This window comes from Primulina tabacum, chromosome 11 (assembly GCF_025594145.1).
Source record: "Primulina tabacum isolate GXHZ01 chromosome 11, ASM2559414v2, whole genome shotgun sequence".
In the NCBI taxonomy this organism is placed as follows: domain Eukaryota; kingdom Viridiplantae; phylum Streptophyta; class Magnoliopsida; order Lamiales; family Gesneriaceae; genus Primulina; species Primulina tabacum.
The window spans coordinates 39,451,823-39,470,216 of NC_134560.1; the positions used below are offsets into that span (position 1 = coordinate 39,451,823).

An 18,394-nucleotide genomic window follows, 5' to 3' on the forward strand; every position below is an offset into this window, starting at 1 on the left:
TCATATCGTCTCAACTACCCATGGTATATATTTTGTTATTATAATCGTACATAATGAGGTTAAAGTTTATGTGAAAAATCAATTGACATGTCACGATATCCCTCCATGTCTTTCTTTTGATGGTGTGAAAACTCGTAGTCGTTATCCTCCGATGCTCACTGAGTAGATCGAGCTAATGCAATAGACTGTAAACCACGCTAGTCAGGTAAATCATTCTGGACAAGCCTTATGCGACAGAATCATTCGAGAAGATGTAGGTGGGATAAACGAATTTCTAACTATTGATCAAACGCTCACATACTCCACCAACTCGAATACCTTTTTGGGTCCGTCTCTCGTATGAAAATTTCTGGGGTGACAAAGGAATCGTACCATTCAAACCTTTTTTTTTGTTCGCAAAATTCTGACCCTCGATCGGAATTGTTTGTGGGTTCCGAACAACTATAATAGTTTAACCTAATTGAGATGAAGAAAATATCAATTTAAAGTGAAAATCCACTCAGCCATCTTTTTCAATTGAAAAAGCTCGTGTGTGTTTTTCTTTTTCAATTCAAAATGAAAATAAATATTAAAATTATTATATAAATATCCTGAATTGTATTGTATTGGTATTCTTTAAACGTGAGAGATAATATTAAATTACAATTTCGATAGTTACATTATACTTTACAAAACAATCATGCGAAAATTTGGTTGTTAATTTCTTTTATGTTTTTATTTAACGTGAATATTTTATTTAATTATAATATTTCGCAACATAGGGTTTATGTTTTTTTTAAAATATAGTCATACTACGGAAAATAAAATTTGTATTAATAATAGGTAAAAACTTGTGTGAGACGATATCACGGGTCGTATTTTGTGAGACGGATCTTTATTTGGGTCATCCGTGAAAAAGTATTACTTTTTATGCTAAAAATATTACTTTTTATTGTTAATATCGGCAGGATTGATACGTCTCACATATTAGGATCCGTGACACGGTCTCACATGAGACTCACTCTTAATAATAATGGTGACGATTAAACTACACATGAAGATTGTATTCTACGCATATTACACAATTGTCTTAACAATCTCACCACTCATCCATCAAAAACCCAAATGATTTTTTTGGCAATTTGATAATGAAATATTTAAATTCAAATGGAGAAAAATGTTGATATCTCTAACCTTAGATACGGATGTGAATAAACGAATATGTTTATAATTATTTCATAAAGATATATTCGTGTATATGATTAGATTTATTATTTTTATTTAATAATTTTGTACATTGTTTATTTATTTATTATTATAGATTTACAATTTGATATCCTATCTTAAAAAATAAATGATCAATAAATCCATATCCCAATAATTAAATATATGTTTTTTTTTTTTTTGCGGTACGTGTCTAACCCAAGAATTGTTTTTGCACTCCTTGGACCTACAGTATGTTTTTTCGGATGAAATTTGTTACAAAAAATTGAAAATCTAGAACAAATGTATGATATTTCAAAATTAAATGTTATTGATATGATATTAATATAATTTTTGAGCACATAAACTTGTATACATTTTTTTGATATTAATGACACGTCTTTTTTGATGAAATTTCGGTACAAAACCTTGAAAGTCTAGTATTAATATACGATATTTTCAGTATTAAATATTTCAGATTTGATACTAATATATTATTTTTGAGTACTCAAATATGTATAATTTTTTGAGTAGGTCTCTTGTGAGACAGTCTCACGAATCTTTATCTGTGAGACGGATCAACCGTACCGATATTCACAATAAAAAGCAATACTCTTAGCATAAAAAGTAATAATTTTTCATGGATGACCCAAATAAGAGATACATCTCACAATATACAACCTGTGAGACCGTTTCACACAAATTTTTGTCCAATTTTTTTTTGGTAATAATGACTCGTCTTTTTTCAGATGAATATTGATAAAAAAAAAAAACAATAAATATATGGTACTAATGTATGATACTTCATTATAAAATATTTCAGATCGCGTACTAATATATGATATTTGAGCATACAAATAAGCATAGTAAAAATTGATATTAATATAGTTGTTTCAATTTTATATACTCAAAATTTTATCTTTATTATCATATATAAAACAATTTGTTCTACAATATCGCATATATGTTCAGATTTTTAATATTATGTACCGAATTTTATCTGAAAAATAATTGTAGGCACATGAAGTGCAAAATAATTTTTGTGCGAATCCAAATTTTTTTTTTTTTTTATCCAACAAAGATTGAACACACATTTAACTATTTTATTAAGATTTATAAACAAGTATCCCTATTTTAAACGTGTTTTATATAATTTTATTAATTAAAACCATTACAATATAATATCATGAGAGTAACTCGATTATGACATAGTTTTGATATAAAAAAATAGACGTTGAAGATTTATTTCATAAAATTAGTTTCTTGACAAAAAATTTTGTAAAATAATTTTAATCAACTATTTTTTTTTAAGAAAATGACGTGTATTTGAAATGAAATTGAAAAGATATTTCTTTTAAAAAAATTTCAAAGTTTTTTAAAAAATATTTTTGACGGTATCATAAATTTTGTAAACCGTAAATTCGTTCCCATCTTAATCATTACTAATATATCGATACACACGTCGTTGTGTGATTATACAATAAATTTATCCAATAATAAAGTGACAAAACAATTTTCATTAATATATCCACTATGGAAATGACGGTCATGTCGTCAACATTAGAATAGAATATATAATATAAAAAAAACGAAGTAAGTGTGTGTATTCCGATTCGATTATGGAGGATGAGCAGGGAGGAGGGTTCAGATTGGGGAAGAAAACAGAAGGGGAAGTTGATTACAGGACAAAGTCCGGTACGGCATGGTCACACAACTTCCTCAATCAGAAGCCGTGGCATCCGCTCTCTTACCCCAATCAGCGCCGCAAATGGATCGCTGAGCAGACTCACGCGCAGAAGCAGCGCCGTGCCGAAGAGGTTTCCCGCGAGGTTCGTGCGTAGCGCTCATTCTGATGTTCGATTGTTTGTTTTTTAGCGGTTTTAATGTTGTTTGAAATTAGGGTTTTAAATTGAATTGTGAAAGTGTATCATGAAACATTGTTATGTTGTAAGGACCGAGGAAACATCTGAGCGAATTGATCAATTTTTTTCTTGAACAGTATGCACAGGAGCAGGAGTTTCTCAGGCAAACTGCACTCATTTCCCAGAAAGAGAAAGAAAAGGTAACTTTAAATTATTACTGAAGCACATAACTTGGTGTAAAAAACGAGAATTTTATTCTACCGAATTTTCATTTACTCGTTGTGCAGTTGGAGATGATGAAAGCAGTGAGCTTTATGTATGTGAAACCTCCTGGTTACAATGCAGAAAGTGCTAAAGCTGCTGAGGTTGCTGACGAGAAGAAAAATCACGAACAGGATCCATCTCTTGATGCAGCCTCACCTTCAATGTAATAGTTTGGCCCAATGTTTGTATACCATGCACGAGATAGATAGCTCCCTATCATGTTGAATGTATCCATCTTACTATTTTTGTTTTAAGAATTAAGCTGTTTCTTAGTAATGCTTCTGATTTTTGTTTTGAGAATTAAATTGTTTCTTAGTCATGCTTCTGATGTCGAAATACAAAATTTAATCCCACGCCTCTGCTAGGAATGTGGAAACTAAACCCTCTACTGTGGAGAAAAAGAAATCAAGGCCAAAAGACCTATATGGTCGTGCATTACCTACAGAAGAACAATTTGAAGTCCTTAAAAATGCTCCAAGGTGTGTTTGCATGCTTCTCCTTCTGTAGGGGCTGTTATGTGGCAGAATCGCTCGATACTTATGTGATTTTTAGAGCGTTATATTGTGAGATCCCTTCTTTACTACTTAAAACAAAAATGTCATCCTCGTCCAGGTTAGAAACTGGTGTTTTAGTCAGGGCGAAGCCATTTGGAGTTGAGATCCGCAATGTGAAATGTCTTAGATGTGGTAACTTTGGCCACCAGAGTGGTGATCGTGAATGCCCACTGAAGGATGCTATAATGCCAAATGAGGAGAGTCGATTGAAAAGGGACGATCCGTTAACAACTATCATTGCTCAAACTGAATTTAGTGAGGTAAATTTTTAATTTCGTGCTTTACTTGTATTATGCCTTCATGTAAATATATTAATTTCGGACTGCTGTTGTTGATTAAGTAGCAAATGTGATTTTTTCTATCAGATATAGATGCTAGATTGGTTTGAAAGTCTATCTATACACACAATATCAGACAGTGTTCACGTTTACTTAACTGCAGTATATGATTAGGCACATTCAGACTAAGAATCTAGCATACCCTATTACCCTTGCTTACATGATATCACGAGTATGCATTAGGTTTTATGCCGGTTGATCAAAATTGAATCTTCAAAATGATAGGTAGATGACGTTCTGCATCCTAGTTCTTTTGAACTTTACGAAATTGTATAAGAGTTTTGAATTTATGAATGACCTGAATAGTTTCTTATACAGTTATCTGCCTCAGGTTGCAGTTTCACGTTTCTATGTTCTTATCTTTTAGCTGTTCCTTGATGTACATTCAAAAAGTACTTGGGTTTAAGAAATCGAAGCCAGACAAAAAGGAAGTTCACGTTCGTTTCAGCTTCATTTTTTAGCTTCTGGAATTTTGTAACTGTTTTTGCTATTATTTTGATTATAGCTTGCTCAGTTGTAGTTCCATAAATTAGTCTCTCTCGGTGTCTAATTTTTTTGAGCTTCACCACAGCCTCTGAAGTGGGAATTGAAACAGAAGCCGGGAATGAGTCCTCCACACGGAGGGTTCAACCCTGATGATCCCAATCAGCAGATAGTTGCAGAGGACATATTTGATGAGTATGGAGGTGATGTTTTTTAAATCCAGTCCATCCACCTAGTGATGATAATTTTCAAGGTTCGGTAATGTTAATTTTATCATTTAACATGCAGGGTTCCTTGGAGAAGCCAGCATACCTGATTTGCTAACCAACTTCTCCTCAAGAAAAGCCAAGAAAAAGTCTAGCAAGAGCAAACATAGAAGGTCGTTGCCAGTAAGTGCTGAATTAAGCGATGATCACGGCAGTAGACCTTCTTCTGGCGATGCTAAACGGAAGAGATCAAAGGAGAAGAGACACAAGGGAAAGAAGCAACAGAATTTGGAATTAAGTTCACCAGAAAGCTCAGAAGATGGCAGGCATCAAAAGAGGAGCCGCAGGCACAAGTCTCGTCATTCAAGTTCTTCAGAGGCTTCAGATTCTGATGAACAGCATAGAGCTAAACACAGTCTGGCATCTAGACCGGCACCGGCATAGACACCAGCATCAACATCATCGTCACCATCACCGGCGTCATCATTTGGTTTCATCCTCAGATTAATCTCTTGAATTGCAAATGGAGGCGGAGAGAAATCTATTAAATATATGCAAATTTTATGTACCTTTTGTCTTTTTAAAAGATCTTTACGGGCATAAAATATACAGAATAGTTTTCCCCCACCTCTAGTCTTGGACGTAGAATTTGTGTTAACTTCAAGTTGCGATCTCTCTAATGGATTGTAATAATTGTGGCTAAACAAGTTCACTGTTGATGTCCATGTTTTTAAACCAGCAAAAAAAAAAATTAAACAATCAATTAATCTAATTAATCATGGAGTATTGGTAATAGTTGCCACATAAAAAGGAAAAAAGAACCAAGAAAATAGAAGGCGATGTTAACATGCTTAAAATCAAAGTTAAACAGTGGGAAACAGCATAACAATTAAAATCGAATAAGAAAAATAAAAAAATAATTAAAGAATTTGTTAAGTATTTTTGTTGGTACGAAATCATAGGATACAATTATTTTAAAAATCTAAATTAATTATATTTTAAGTTATAATAATAAGAGAGCACTTTCATGAAAGGATTAAAAATAGATATTCTGAATTTATTTCAAAAATTTTATTAGTAAGTTATGAAATTGGGAATGCAAATTCCCTTGGGAAATTATATTCCCATGCTTCCTTTTTCTTCCCCTTCTGGCAAAATTATTTTTGAAAATAACAGCAATACCCATGACAACAACAGTACTAATATAATTCTTGAATAATAGTGATTCTAATTTCTTTTTTCCTAGAAGATTATTTGATCATTACAAATAATTTAATCCAATTCCATTCCTATAATTTATTTTGGAATCGATTAATAAATTATTATTATTATTATTATATTATTATTATTATTCCTTGAATACCAGCATTTCCCCCAAGTGAAGTGAGAAACAGACCGTCAAACTTATGGGGTGTATTCATTCTATACTTTCAAAGAATTTTAATGACTTTTTTTAAATGATGGACTTTTGTGGAGTTGATAGATTTTTATTGACTTTTATGGAATCTCATAGAATTGTAAAACAAATTTTATAGACTCTTATAGACTTTTTTTCAATATTTTTGTAGACTTTTGTAAACTTTTTCATAGAATTATGTGAATTTTGAAGTTTATAATTGTGATTTATTTTTTATTAATTTTTTTAAAATAATTATTGGACATAGATAACCTCTTCAATTTTAAATTATTATTTTTATTTATGAATGTAAATGAATTTACTTACTTAAAAGTTAAATCAATTTAATTTGTGAAAAACGACAAATGAACTATCCAATTTGTTGAAATCAAAATTTCAATTTTTTAAGTCAATTCAACATATTAATGAATAATATTTTTATAAGTTCATAATAAAATTTTATTAAAAGAACACTCAAAATAATGAGTAGTCTTTTATTAAAAAAATCTAATCATTACTGACAATTTGATCAACATCGTTCTACATTCCATTTGATATGATATCCCTCCATGCATTAGCATTTGCTCGTTGTTGTTTTTGAGTATTAAATAACTGATCAAAGTCGTCACCTTCATAAACTTGTGCTGATGAAGTCAATTGAGCTTCATTATATAATTCAATTTGAAATTCATCAAATTGACAATTCTTTCAAAGAAAATTGTGTAATATAGCACATGCCAATACAAGCCCTGTTAGGGGTGGGAAAAAAATACCGAATTTTCGGTATACCGAGATTACCATAACAAAAAAATATTGAATTTACCGAATTTTAAGTATACCGAAAATTTCGATACGGTACGGTAACAATACCGAATTTTTCGGTACGGTAACGATATCCAATTTGAAAATTTTGGTATATACCGAAATACCGGAAAAATATACAAAAATTTTAAAATATATAATATTTTAAAACAATAAATTATAAATTTTTTTAAAATGTAAGATTTTTTTGGTTCGGTATACCGAAAATTTTGGTATAGTATCGGTATGAATTTGCTTATACAATAATTTAATATATAGATTAACTAAAATAAAAAAAAATAATTAAAAATAAAATGTTATATAATAATTAATAAAAAAATTAAATTTTAATTATGTTTTTAAAAAGTACAAATAAAAGGAAAAATAAATAGATGAGAAAAGAATGAAAGTTTGTATTGAATTTGGGAGATTTCTCAATTAAATGTACATCCAAATCTTTAGGTTGAATCAAAAACTTTTGTTGATATTTTATTGTTGTACCTTAGGCTATAATTCTTATACTTAATAGAATTCCATAGAGTCATTAAAAGTCTATTGACATTTTGAATACCTATAGACTTTTGTAGAGTTTTTAAAATTCAAGTTTGAATACCACATGACTTTTTAAAATTCTACAAAAGTTTACATTAAATATCACTAAACTTTTATGGAGTATATAAAAGTCTAGTTTGAATATCTTTAGACTTTTAAACTCCATAAAAGTTATTAAAAGTCTATAACCAATACACCCCCCTTAGTCTTTCAGCAAAGATCAAATGCTCATAATGGTCTCTCCCTAATATCCCCACGCTAAAGTAATATTTACCCTTTAGAGTACCGTTTTCTCGTACATAAGATGCAATAAAAGTTTAAACAGCCTGATGCGATAATTTGGTCATGTACCTCGTCACGTGATAATGGAATGCCATTAAACACCAGCTGATTATGTCCAATGAACTCAACAAAGAAATACAAAATTTTCAAAATCATCTCTACAATCCAGTTAAATTAATGCCCGAAAGATCCACGGGAGAATGAGTTTGGGATAGAATGTGCATTTCCAATCTTATTATATCATATAATATATAAATTGCTACACATTGGGAATACTCATAAAGTTTATTTCCAGATTCACAAACACGTATTCCTTAAATTTTATTTACCTTGAGATTATCTACTCTTATTCATTCATTTTGTCTATTTATATTTATAGAAGTATATAATAATTAATATATATCATCAGATAAATGATATTTACACTCCACTTTTTGCTAAACATATTTCATCTTTAATTTTTATAGCATATATTGGCAATTATGACAGTTGATATTTACACTACATTTTGTGTTATTTACGCTCAATTTCATGTGTAAAATATGTATCAAATTTATCACAAATGGAGTGTAATTATAAAATCATGGCAATTATATCCTTTTATTGATTATTCTATTTGAGTATTTTTATTAGTGATGATCTCAATTCATACAATAAGTTACTTAAAACATGAAATGTAGAAAATATGCAAAAATTTAACAAAACAGAAATTGCAAATATAATTCTTTAAACTAATCGTTACTTTTGTTTTTGTTTTTGTTTTTTTTTACAAATTTGTTATTTTTGTTTTAATTTTAATTTTTTCTTATTTTCATTTTTCGAATCAAGTGATATTTCATTCTTATATTTTAATATTTTATTCCATATATTCTTATATTTTTATTATAACTTTACAAAAATCAAAATTTTAAGATAATCACATTATCTTATAAAAAGTTTTTATGTATTTTTAAAAAAATTATTTATCAAAATAGTTAATCTTTTTGTGTGAAAATAATCTTCACAATAAAAAAATGATCAAAAGTTAATTTTGAAATTTAGTGTATATCTACATCCATCAAATGAATATTGTTCAGCCGGACTTGAACATATATGACTGAAACCCTCAGTAAAACTTTGATTTAAAGAATTTGAGAAGTAAGACTTCTTACTTACCTTCACAAATAGTACTGAAAACTTTTAAGTACAAAAGTGATCATATAATTGATCTGATAATGAATTATTTGGGTGAGCTAACTTTTGGTTGGGATTTAAAATCTTTATCGAGAGATTATCAGTTTATTTTGTATGACTGAGAGTCAGAACAATGTCTCGATTCAAGCCTATTGATTTATTTATACCTTCAATTGGCAACGGTAACATGTTCCAAATATATTCGTGCATGACTATGGATGTCCTTGTTGCCAGGTCGTCATCTTTTCTGATATATTTAGAATTCTGACCGCGTCTTTGAACTTTAATTATTGATCGATGAAAAACGAAAATTTTAAACAGTCGAGTCTGATCCTTAATCACTAATTGAACTGATTTACTATAAAGTGAAAAGATTTTATACAGAATGATAGATATTCGGTGGATCTAAATCAATCGACCATAAAAATCAGTTTAGCTCACGATATCTTTCATACAAATTTATCAGTTAGGTTATTAATTAGTTAGACTACTAAGTTCGGTTTATTTCTAGAATTTAGTTTTGTTCTATCATCAAATCTAAAATATTCAACCTAATGCATAATTATGTGTCAATTAAATTAATTAAATTAAAAAATTATCGATTATTAACTAAGAGTGAGGAAAAAATGCAAAGTGATGCATCAATATATCAATTAAATAAATTACTTTTGTTTAACTTGAAGCTAAAAAAATAATAATTATGAAGGTCTAATCACAAATTTATATTTTATTTAACTTGAAGTTTAAAAAATTAAGAAGATACATTAATCATATATAAGTCAATCAAATTAACAAACATTAGAGCAACATTATATGATTATGTTCATTTTAATAAGTCGGCAAAATCACAATACACTATTATTATTATTGTTACAAAAAATGAAAAACTAAAATTATTCATATCGTCGTGACGTTATTATTATTTCAAATACAATAAAATACCAATATTCACAAATATTTACAATTATATATATATATATATATAATAATAATAATAATAATAATAATAATATAAATAGCAGGACATCCTTCGCAAACATATTCAAAGCAGCGAAAGCGTTTTTTATCAATCATCAAGTAATGCGATTTCATCGGATAGCGTTCCCTGGAACCCTAACCCAATTTTCTTTTGCCTGTCGTGTGCCACCAGAATATTAGCACGTTCCCTCTTTACTTCTGTCATCCACGGGGTGACTCCAGTCTTCTTTAATTGTACGCAATTCCTTTTGTTACTTTCATTGTTTGGTTTTTGAAGTTTTGATTTCAATTTTGTTTTTGTTTTTGTTTTTGTTTTTGTAATTTGGCCAGTGATCAATCGAAGATATACAGAGAGGGATGGCGGATCAGAAACTGACACGTATCGCTATAGTGAGCTCCGATAAGTGCAAGCCGAAAAAATGTCGCCAGGAGTGCAAAAAAAGCTGCCCTGTTGTCAAAACCGGTAATTTTTTCTCCTTTTCCGAGGTTGATTTTTGTGCATGGTTTATGTTGTGGTTATTGTGGGATATTGATCGAAAGTGTATTTTCTGGGTTTTGTTCAGTTTTGTATTTGGATTGGAGGGTTTTATATATCCTGTGGTGATGATGGATATTTATATTGAGGGTAATAATTCATGTGGCTTTGTGACTTTTAACAGCATCATCATGATGCACTTTTTCTTGTGGATTAGCTCAAAATTTTGATAAGGTGAGTAGGTGAGGATGTGGATTGCGAGCATTCTCTTGGGAAAGCATAGGTCTGCTTTAAAGTTTGTGGACAATGTTTTTCATTTATTTTTGAATTTTCCTCCAAATCCATTACCGTATCTAATGTGATTATATTTCCTTCTAATTGGATTGGACATAAAACCTTTACTGGCTCCGGCTCCGGCTCCGGCTCCCTTATTGAGTGTATCCCAATCATGCATCAGTAATTAGCTTTGAATAGGTTTCTCTAAACAACAATGAGGGGCATAATTATTGCCCAGAGTCAACCGTCACGCGATATACTTACCATTATTTCATGTATGCTGGCTGCATTTGGCTCATAGAAATAATTGTTATCAAGACCTTTCATATGTGGATTTATAACCTCTCCATGCGTATTACTTTATCTATTTATACGTCATTTATATATCTCAGCAAATTTGTTGTTTGGCTGTTTGCAATAGAAATCGATTATTCTTCATAACTGCATTTGCCTGCCTGCCCATTGTCCCTCGGCCCCCAAATTTTATTCTCTGGGTGAAATCTGTACGCTTGAATGTGGACTACTTTCCCTCAATTATGAAAAACGGTTGCAGTGTCTGGGATGCTTGTTTCTGCACACAGAGCATCAAGATTTGGCTATATAGTAGTCAAAAGAGAGAAAAATATTTCAGAATTTTTACAATTTAATTCTGATTTCCAGCAATCCAGCTTTAGAGACGTGTTAAACTACTATACCAAAAGCTACTCTAATGAATCGATTTTTATTTTTGTTGCATGGATTTGTAGTTCTTTGCCTGTATTTATGATATTCTGTATAATTGCAGGCAAACTTTGCATTGAGGTGACTCCTGCATCGAAGATTGCTTTCATCTCTGAGGAGTTGTGTATTGGGTGTGGTATATGTGTGAAGGTCTGTCCAGTGAGAGGAACATTTCTTTGCCTTAGTGTTAAATTTTCAAGCTCCCCAACTCACAAAATGTTTGACTTGCTATCTAGAAATGTCCATTCGAAGCCATCCAGATTATCAATCTGCCAAAAGACCTCGATAAGGATACCACACATCGTTATGGTCCCAACACCTTTAAATTGCATAGGTTTGACCTTGTTGCTGTTACCCTCAGTATATGGCTTTTGGCTATTACTTGCTAACCTTCTAATTTTTTTTACTTAGATTACCTGTTCCAAGACCTGGTCAAGTTCTTGGCTTGGTTGGAACTAATGGCATTGGAAAATCAACTGCTCTGAAAGTTTTGGCTGGCAAATTGAAGCCTAACTTGGGACGCTTTAATGTAAGGCATTTAACTTTTTTTAATTTTTTCCATCGGAGGTTAATTTGTTTCTCAATGCTTCTCGTATAAAATTGTCTGGCAGAACCCTCCTGATTGGCAGGAAATTTTGACATACTTTCGAGGATCTGAGCTGCAAAACTATTTTACGCGTATCCTTGAAGATAATTTGAAGGTAATTTCTGATTAAAAGAAATTGCTGTCGAGATAAGAGATGCCATGTTTGTGTTTTAGTTAGAAATTCTGCAGAAATTGGCTGCTTCTATTTTGAAGTTTGTTTACGGAGTGATTTTGACGCTGCTTGAGTCACTACATTGTTCAAAACTTTTGAAATGATCTCTGCTTTTGTTGAATTCAGGAAAATATCTCTTGGCCGGTGATAATCCTATAGGAATGTAGCCTACATAATTACCTTGATAGTTTGTGACGGCACATTTATTTCTTAATATCATTGTATGCATTTAGTCTCTTCTGATTGCCTGATTTATATAAAATGGTTAGTCGGAGTTTTATTTTATTTCTTACGGAAAATATTAACAAGTCCTGTTGTAGCGGAGACTGTTTAAGTTCAGTTTTTATTATAATTGACTTGTCATGTTCTAGCCTTTTGACTTGTGAATTTAAATCTCATTTCTTTCTTCCAAGTTGTGACACCTTTCTTACTATTGATGGTTGCTTTTATGCTTCTTTTCTAATTTTTTTTATTCATTTTTCAGGCAATCATCAAGCCACAATATGTGGACCACATACCGAAAGCTGTTCAAGGGAATGTTGGGCAAGTTCTTACTCAGAAAGACGAGAGAGATGTAAAAGAAGAACTTTGTGTTGATCTTGAGCTGACTCAGGTCATGGACCGCAATGTGGGAGATTTATCTGGTGGAGAGCTTCAGAGATTTGCTATAGCTGTTGTTGCTATACAGAATGCTGAGATTTATATGTTTGATGAGCCCTCAAGTTATCTTGATGTGAAGCAGAGGCTCAAAGCTGCTCAAGTTATCAGATCTTTGCTCCGACCCAACAGGTTTCATGACATTTCTGTTTGTACTCTTGTTTAGTAATCAGAGTTCACCCTTCTCTGTTACGAGACCTTACGCTAAAAATATTTTACTTCTCAGCTATGTCATTGTTGTGGAGCATGATCTTAGTGTACTTGATTATTTATCGGACTTCATCTGCTGCCTTTATGGGAGGCCTGGTGTATATGGGGTTGTAACACTCCCGTTCTCCGTCAGAGAGGGAATCAATATATTTCTGGCTGGATTTGTCCCAACAGAGAATCTAAGATTTCGGGATGAATCTCTTACTTTTAGGGTAACTTGTAATAATTCATTTGAATATATAGCTCGTAACAGGAATTCTGGTGTTGAGTAAGATTGCGTTAGTACGTTTCTTTTCCTCTCAGGTTGCAGAAACTCCCCAGGAAAGTGCCGAGGAAATCGAGACATACGCGAGGTATAAGTATCCAACCATGACTAAAACTCAGGGTAATTTTCAACTGAAGGTTGTGGAAGGGGAGTTCACTGATTCTCAAATCATTGTCATGCTTGGCGAAAACGGGACAGGGAAGACAACGTTCATTAGGATGCTGGTAAATTAATTTATCGGTCTTATTGTTTGTGTGATGATATGGTCATTTTTTGCTAAAATTTGTAGCCATTTGAATTGCAGGCCGGTCTTTTGAAACCTGACTCAGTAGAAGGCTCAGATGTAGAGATTCCAGAATTCAATGTTTCTTACAAGCCACAGAAGATCAGTCCGAAATTCCAATCTACTGTTAGAATACTGTTACATCAAAAAATACGTGATTCTTATATGCATCCGCAGTTCGTATCAGATGTGATGAAGCCTCTCCTAATTGAGCAACTAATGGATCAAGAAGTCGTGAATCTTTCTGGTGGAGAATTGCAAAGAGTTGCTTTGACCCTCTGCCTTGGAAAGGTTATTTTTTGCCTGCATGTACTTATTTATTTATATTTTTGTAAGCGAGTTGTCTTTGCTTGATAAGATAGTAGATATCATATGAAATATCTGCCGGAAATCCATCATGTTGCTTTGGTCCTCTTTAACATATTCTTTAAGATCTTTTTCTTGACCTTTCAATTTGATAAATGTCAGAAAATGCTGAGATTAAGTTGTATTGAATGTATACAACATTTTTACTTTTGTGCTTCGTACGTGTGCTTGTTTGTGTATGCTTTTACCGAATCATCACCACCATGACCTTTAGGGCCTGACCAATTGGCCCTCCCCCAACCCAAAAAATTGAAATTTTATTTTATTTTAGAAGTTCAAATTTGGGCTCCCAATATGATTGAGTCACCCCAGTCCCCGGAATTACTGCATCCACAGTGACGCATCATCTGATTTATGATTTATGATTTGCTTTTTTGGGTTTGCTTGCAGCCCGCCGACATATATTTAATAGATGAACCGAGTGCATATCTAGACTCTGAGCAGCGTATTGTTGCTTCAAAAGTCATTAAGAGATTTATACTTCATGCAAAGAAGACCGCATTTGTTGTCGAGCACGACTTCATAATGGCAACATACCTTGCAGACAGGGTTATTGTGTACGAGGGTAAGCCATCCATAGATTGCATTGCCAATTCGCCTCAATCTTTGCTGACAGGAATGAACCTATTCTTATCCGTAAGCCCCTAAACTTTACTACTAGGTCGGTCTCCATGAAATTTCATTCTTCGATTTGTACATCCAATCCTAACCACCAATGACAATGTGTCTTACTACTGTATGCAGCATCTAGACATTACTTTTAGACGAGATCCGACAAATTATCGTCCAAGAATCAACAAACTGGACTCGACCAAGGACCGGGAGCAGAAGTCTGCAGGATCATATTATTATTTGGACGACTAATTCCAATATAATATCCTCTCTAAAAGTGGTTTTCGGTTACCACTTTTACCGTCTGGGTGATATTATCTAGTGTTCCAAGTCCATCTTAAGGTGGCAAATCTTAGCAACGAAAAAAGGGTTTCAACATCTGGTGGCTAAAAGTGACTGAATGAATATGTTTGAAGAAAAGGCGATTTTTAGTGGTAAAATTGATTACCCATACGAGATGAGTCTGCTGTTATTGATTTCCAGTTTTGGCCATTTTAATTGTCTTATTGTTAGGCTTTGCTTTTCCTTTTTTTGGTAATTTAAATTTGCGAGTCGACCATTGTATCGTACCTCGTATGTTTTTTTGACGTGGAATTTATAGTTTAATTGGATCATAAGTAAGTTGGGGAAGGACGGGTGTGGATTTATGTACATTTTTTTGGGTTATTTCGGTTGGCAAACTCAGATAACGTACAGACCAAATTGGATATTATTGTAGGATCTCACATTTATAATTTTATTTATTTAAATTGAAGATGATAGTGTAGCAATTCAACATGAGTTCAAGTGCCGCACGTGTTGATTGTTCTTTCAATAGAGATTAATCGTTTTCTCAATTACTGCATTCTTTACCATCGATAAGAATCGAACACTCGACGTTAACAATGATGCTAATTGCTATAAGGTCATTTGTTTTTGAGTAGGTCTCTTGTGAGACGGTCTTACGAATCTTTATCTGTGAGACGGGTCAACCCTACAAATATTCATAATAAAAAGTAATATTCTTAGCTTAAAAAATAATACTTTTTCATGGATGACCCAAATAAGAGATCTGTCTCGAAAAATACGACCCGTGAGACCGTTTCACATAAGTTTTTGTCTTTGTTTTTTTACAAAAAACTCGTCGCTAATAGTGACAATGTGAATCAAATATTTTATATCCGATGACAATTTAAGTGTGATGTGTTGATCCCTCAAAGTTACAAATATTGTATCTCGATATTTATTTATTATAAAATTGTTTATAAATTATGACAAAATTAGTTTAAATGACAGTAACTTTTATTGATATTAATATATTTCATTGTCCCTTGTTTTTACTTTTTAGTGATAAAACAATGTTATGAATATGGTCATATTTTAAATACATTATTTTATGTATCAAAGAATTGGCTTTTAGGTAATCTCCGTTGTCATATAAGATATTATGTAGTGGGTTGAGTCAATGTTATTTTTGGTGTATTTTTATATAAGATATTTGTGTGAACGTCTGGATTCAAATAAAAACAATATAGAGTTCATCAATATTTTTTTGTTTTAAATTCAGATGTTCACACGAATATCTTGTACCCACGGGGACTTGGCAGCGAGGATTGAGCTAAAATTCCAGAAAAGTTTATAGGGAACAGTCCCAGTTTGACGAAAAATAAGATATAAAAATGCATTTGTAGATTTAATCGATGACACAATATTAATATTATTTTACTAAGAGCACATATTAATTAAGTCACACGATGTCTCCCCTCCCTACAGTATGAGTCATTTTTTATGGGTAAAATACATACTTATTTTCAAATTAGTAAAATTCTTGAATGCATATTTCTCATTATTTTATAAGAAGTCAATACTTTTTTTTTAGCCCGATAAGAAGTCAATACTGATTTCACTTGCAAAACAACAAAAATTTTATTCGTAAATTGCATAAATAAATAACTTAAATATTAATTGTGTGACCAGACAATTAACACGGGAGTATGTATCTTATGAGATAGTCCCATGAATCTTTATCTGTGAGACGGGTCAATTCTACCGAGATGCACAATAAAAAGTAATATTTTTCATGGATGACCTAAATATGAGATTCGTATCACAAAATACGAACCGTGAGACCGTCTCACACAAGTTTTTGTCTTAATATGGTTAAAAGTATATAGAAACTGGGCAATAGAAAGAACATAAGTTAGATTAAAAATTAGACTTTCACGTAGAAACATAAAATCTACATGCAATGTAGTAGTTGAAAACTAAACGATGGAATTTATTTTATCTAAAAAATCCAATCTCTAAATTCTCGTACAAAAATTCCCATTTGGTCTATATTTAAAATATTCTTATTATTGTTTTTGAATATAAATATTCTTAATTTGTGTTCTCGATTTGAGCTCAGACAAGTTTTGCCAGAAATATTTCCATCATCTTTTAATAACATTTTTTTTTGTTTATAAGCTACAATATTACAATAATATCTCTACGACAAAATGTCAACTAATTTTTAATAATATTAATATTTTTTGGAAAAAAAATATTGTCAACTCAAATTTTATATCATGAATTACCTAAATCATGTAAATTTTTTAAACGAAAGGCAGAGCACTTGTCGGCTGTTGCATTCTACATATTTTCAACTCCAATTAATTATATGATAATAACAACAATAATATGTCATTTAATTAATTTAATCAATAGGTGACGAAAGACATTACAGCTGAGCATTGGGATTAATTTAATATTTTGTATTAATAATAGTGATTTATCAACTTAAACAAATTAGATAGTGTTTAAAATAAACGAGAAGGGCCATTGGAAATAGCCAACACACACAATTTTTTCCTCCATATCTTATTAAATTTAATAAATTTGAAGATATAAGAGATTTATTATATATATATAAATATATTATTGTATTGGATGTGATTCTACGGTTAAGGGATGAATATTAATGAAAATGTATAATTGGTGCCCCCAAGATTATAAGGATTCTTAGTTTATCCTAATTGATATGTATTTATAGATGTTAGTTTGTGTCTAAATGAAGCCATTAATTTGAGTAACAAGATGATAGTCATTGTACCTTTCAAGGTAATGAGATTATTATAACTTAATCGATTATTCGGGTTGGGTACGAGTAGAATGCTACTAGAACTGTCTCCATTCCAAACTCGAAAATCCTCATACATGATTCTCCAACAAGTTCGACGAGTAAGTTTTTTTAGGTTAGGTTTCACTCTCAAATTCAAAAATTTGGACGTAAATTTTTCTATAATAAAACGCTAATTAATCACAAATGTATAGTGAATAAGATGAGTGACACAGGTAGTGGTTACCTCCTGCCCCGTCTCTAATGTTAATACAACCATAATTGACACTTGAAAAAGTATTTTAAAATTTAATTAACTCTTACGAATTAGCTAAGGCACAAGTCCCTAGTAAACCCCATCATCCAAGATTATTTATTTATTTATTTTAAAAATAAAAATGCATTGGATAGAAACATCTAAGGGTCCTTTTTGAGTGGCTTCCAACCCATAATGTTCGTTTTTATCTAATACTTTAAAGTACTTAATAACTATGGGGTTCATCTTTATTACTAAATTATATTATATTTAATAAAAAAAACAATTTTATACTTTTTTTGGTGATCATTTCTGCATGGAAAAGTATTCCTCGTCTTTCGTAAAAGGGACAAACATAGCAAATTTGTG

The 18,394-nt window shown here is 31.4% G+C and overlaps 2 protein-coding genes across 3 annotated transcripts; both read left to right on the forward strand.

The window, feature by feature from the left end:
* The first annotated feature begins 2,747 nt into the window (after nucleotides 1-2,747).
* Nucleotides 2,748-5,604, forward strand: LOC142519128 (putative zinc finger CCHC domain-containing protein At4g19190). Its single transcript, XM_075622060.1, has 7 exons — nucleotides 2,748-3,011; nucleotides 3,182-3,244; nucleotides 3,332-3,471; nucleotides 3,674-3,787; nucleotides 3,921-4,122; nucleotides 4,772-4,886; nucleotides 4,972-5,604. Exons 1-7 carry the CDS (start codon nucleotides 2,802-2,804, stop codon nucleotides 5,331-5,333), a joined length of 1,206 nt encoding a protein of 401 aa, XP_075478175.1. The 5' UTR covers nucleotides 2,748-2,801; the 3' UTR covers nucleotides 5,334-5,604.
* Nucleotides 5,605-10,140: 4,536 nt separating this feature from the next.
* On the forward strand, nucleotides 10,141-15,450 carry LOC142518344 (ABC transporter E family member 2). 2 transcript variants are annotated; one of them, XM_075621103.1, is made up of 12 exons: nucleotides 10,141-10,283; nucleotides 10,402-10,534; nucleotides 11,607-11,692; nucleotides 11,779-11,876; nucleotides 11,954-12,071; nucleotides 12,154-12,243; nucleotides 12,785-13,089; nucleotides 13,184-13,379; nucleotides 13,471-13,656; nucleotides 13,737-14,006; nucleotides 14,472-14,717; nucleotides 14,826-15,450. In XM_075621103.1, the coding sequence occupies exons 2-12, from the start codon at nucleotides 10,429-10,431 to the stop codon at nucleotides 14,943-14,945; spliced, it is 1,821 nt and encodes a 606-aa protein (XP_075477218.1). In that variant the 5' UTR covers nucleotides 10,141-10,283; nucleotides 10,402-10,428; the 3' UTR covers nucleotides 14,946-15,450. The 2 variants fall into 2 exon arrangements, with proteins under 2 accessions (XP_075477218.1, XP_075477219.1); XM_075621104.1 differs by having other exon boundaries at nucleotides 10,154-10,305.
* The last annotated feature ends 2,944 nt before the right edge of the window (nucleotides 15,451-18,394 follow it).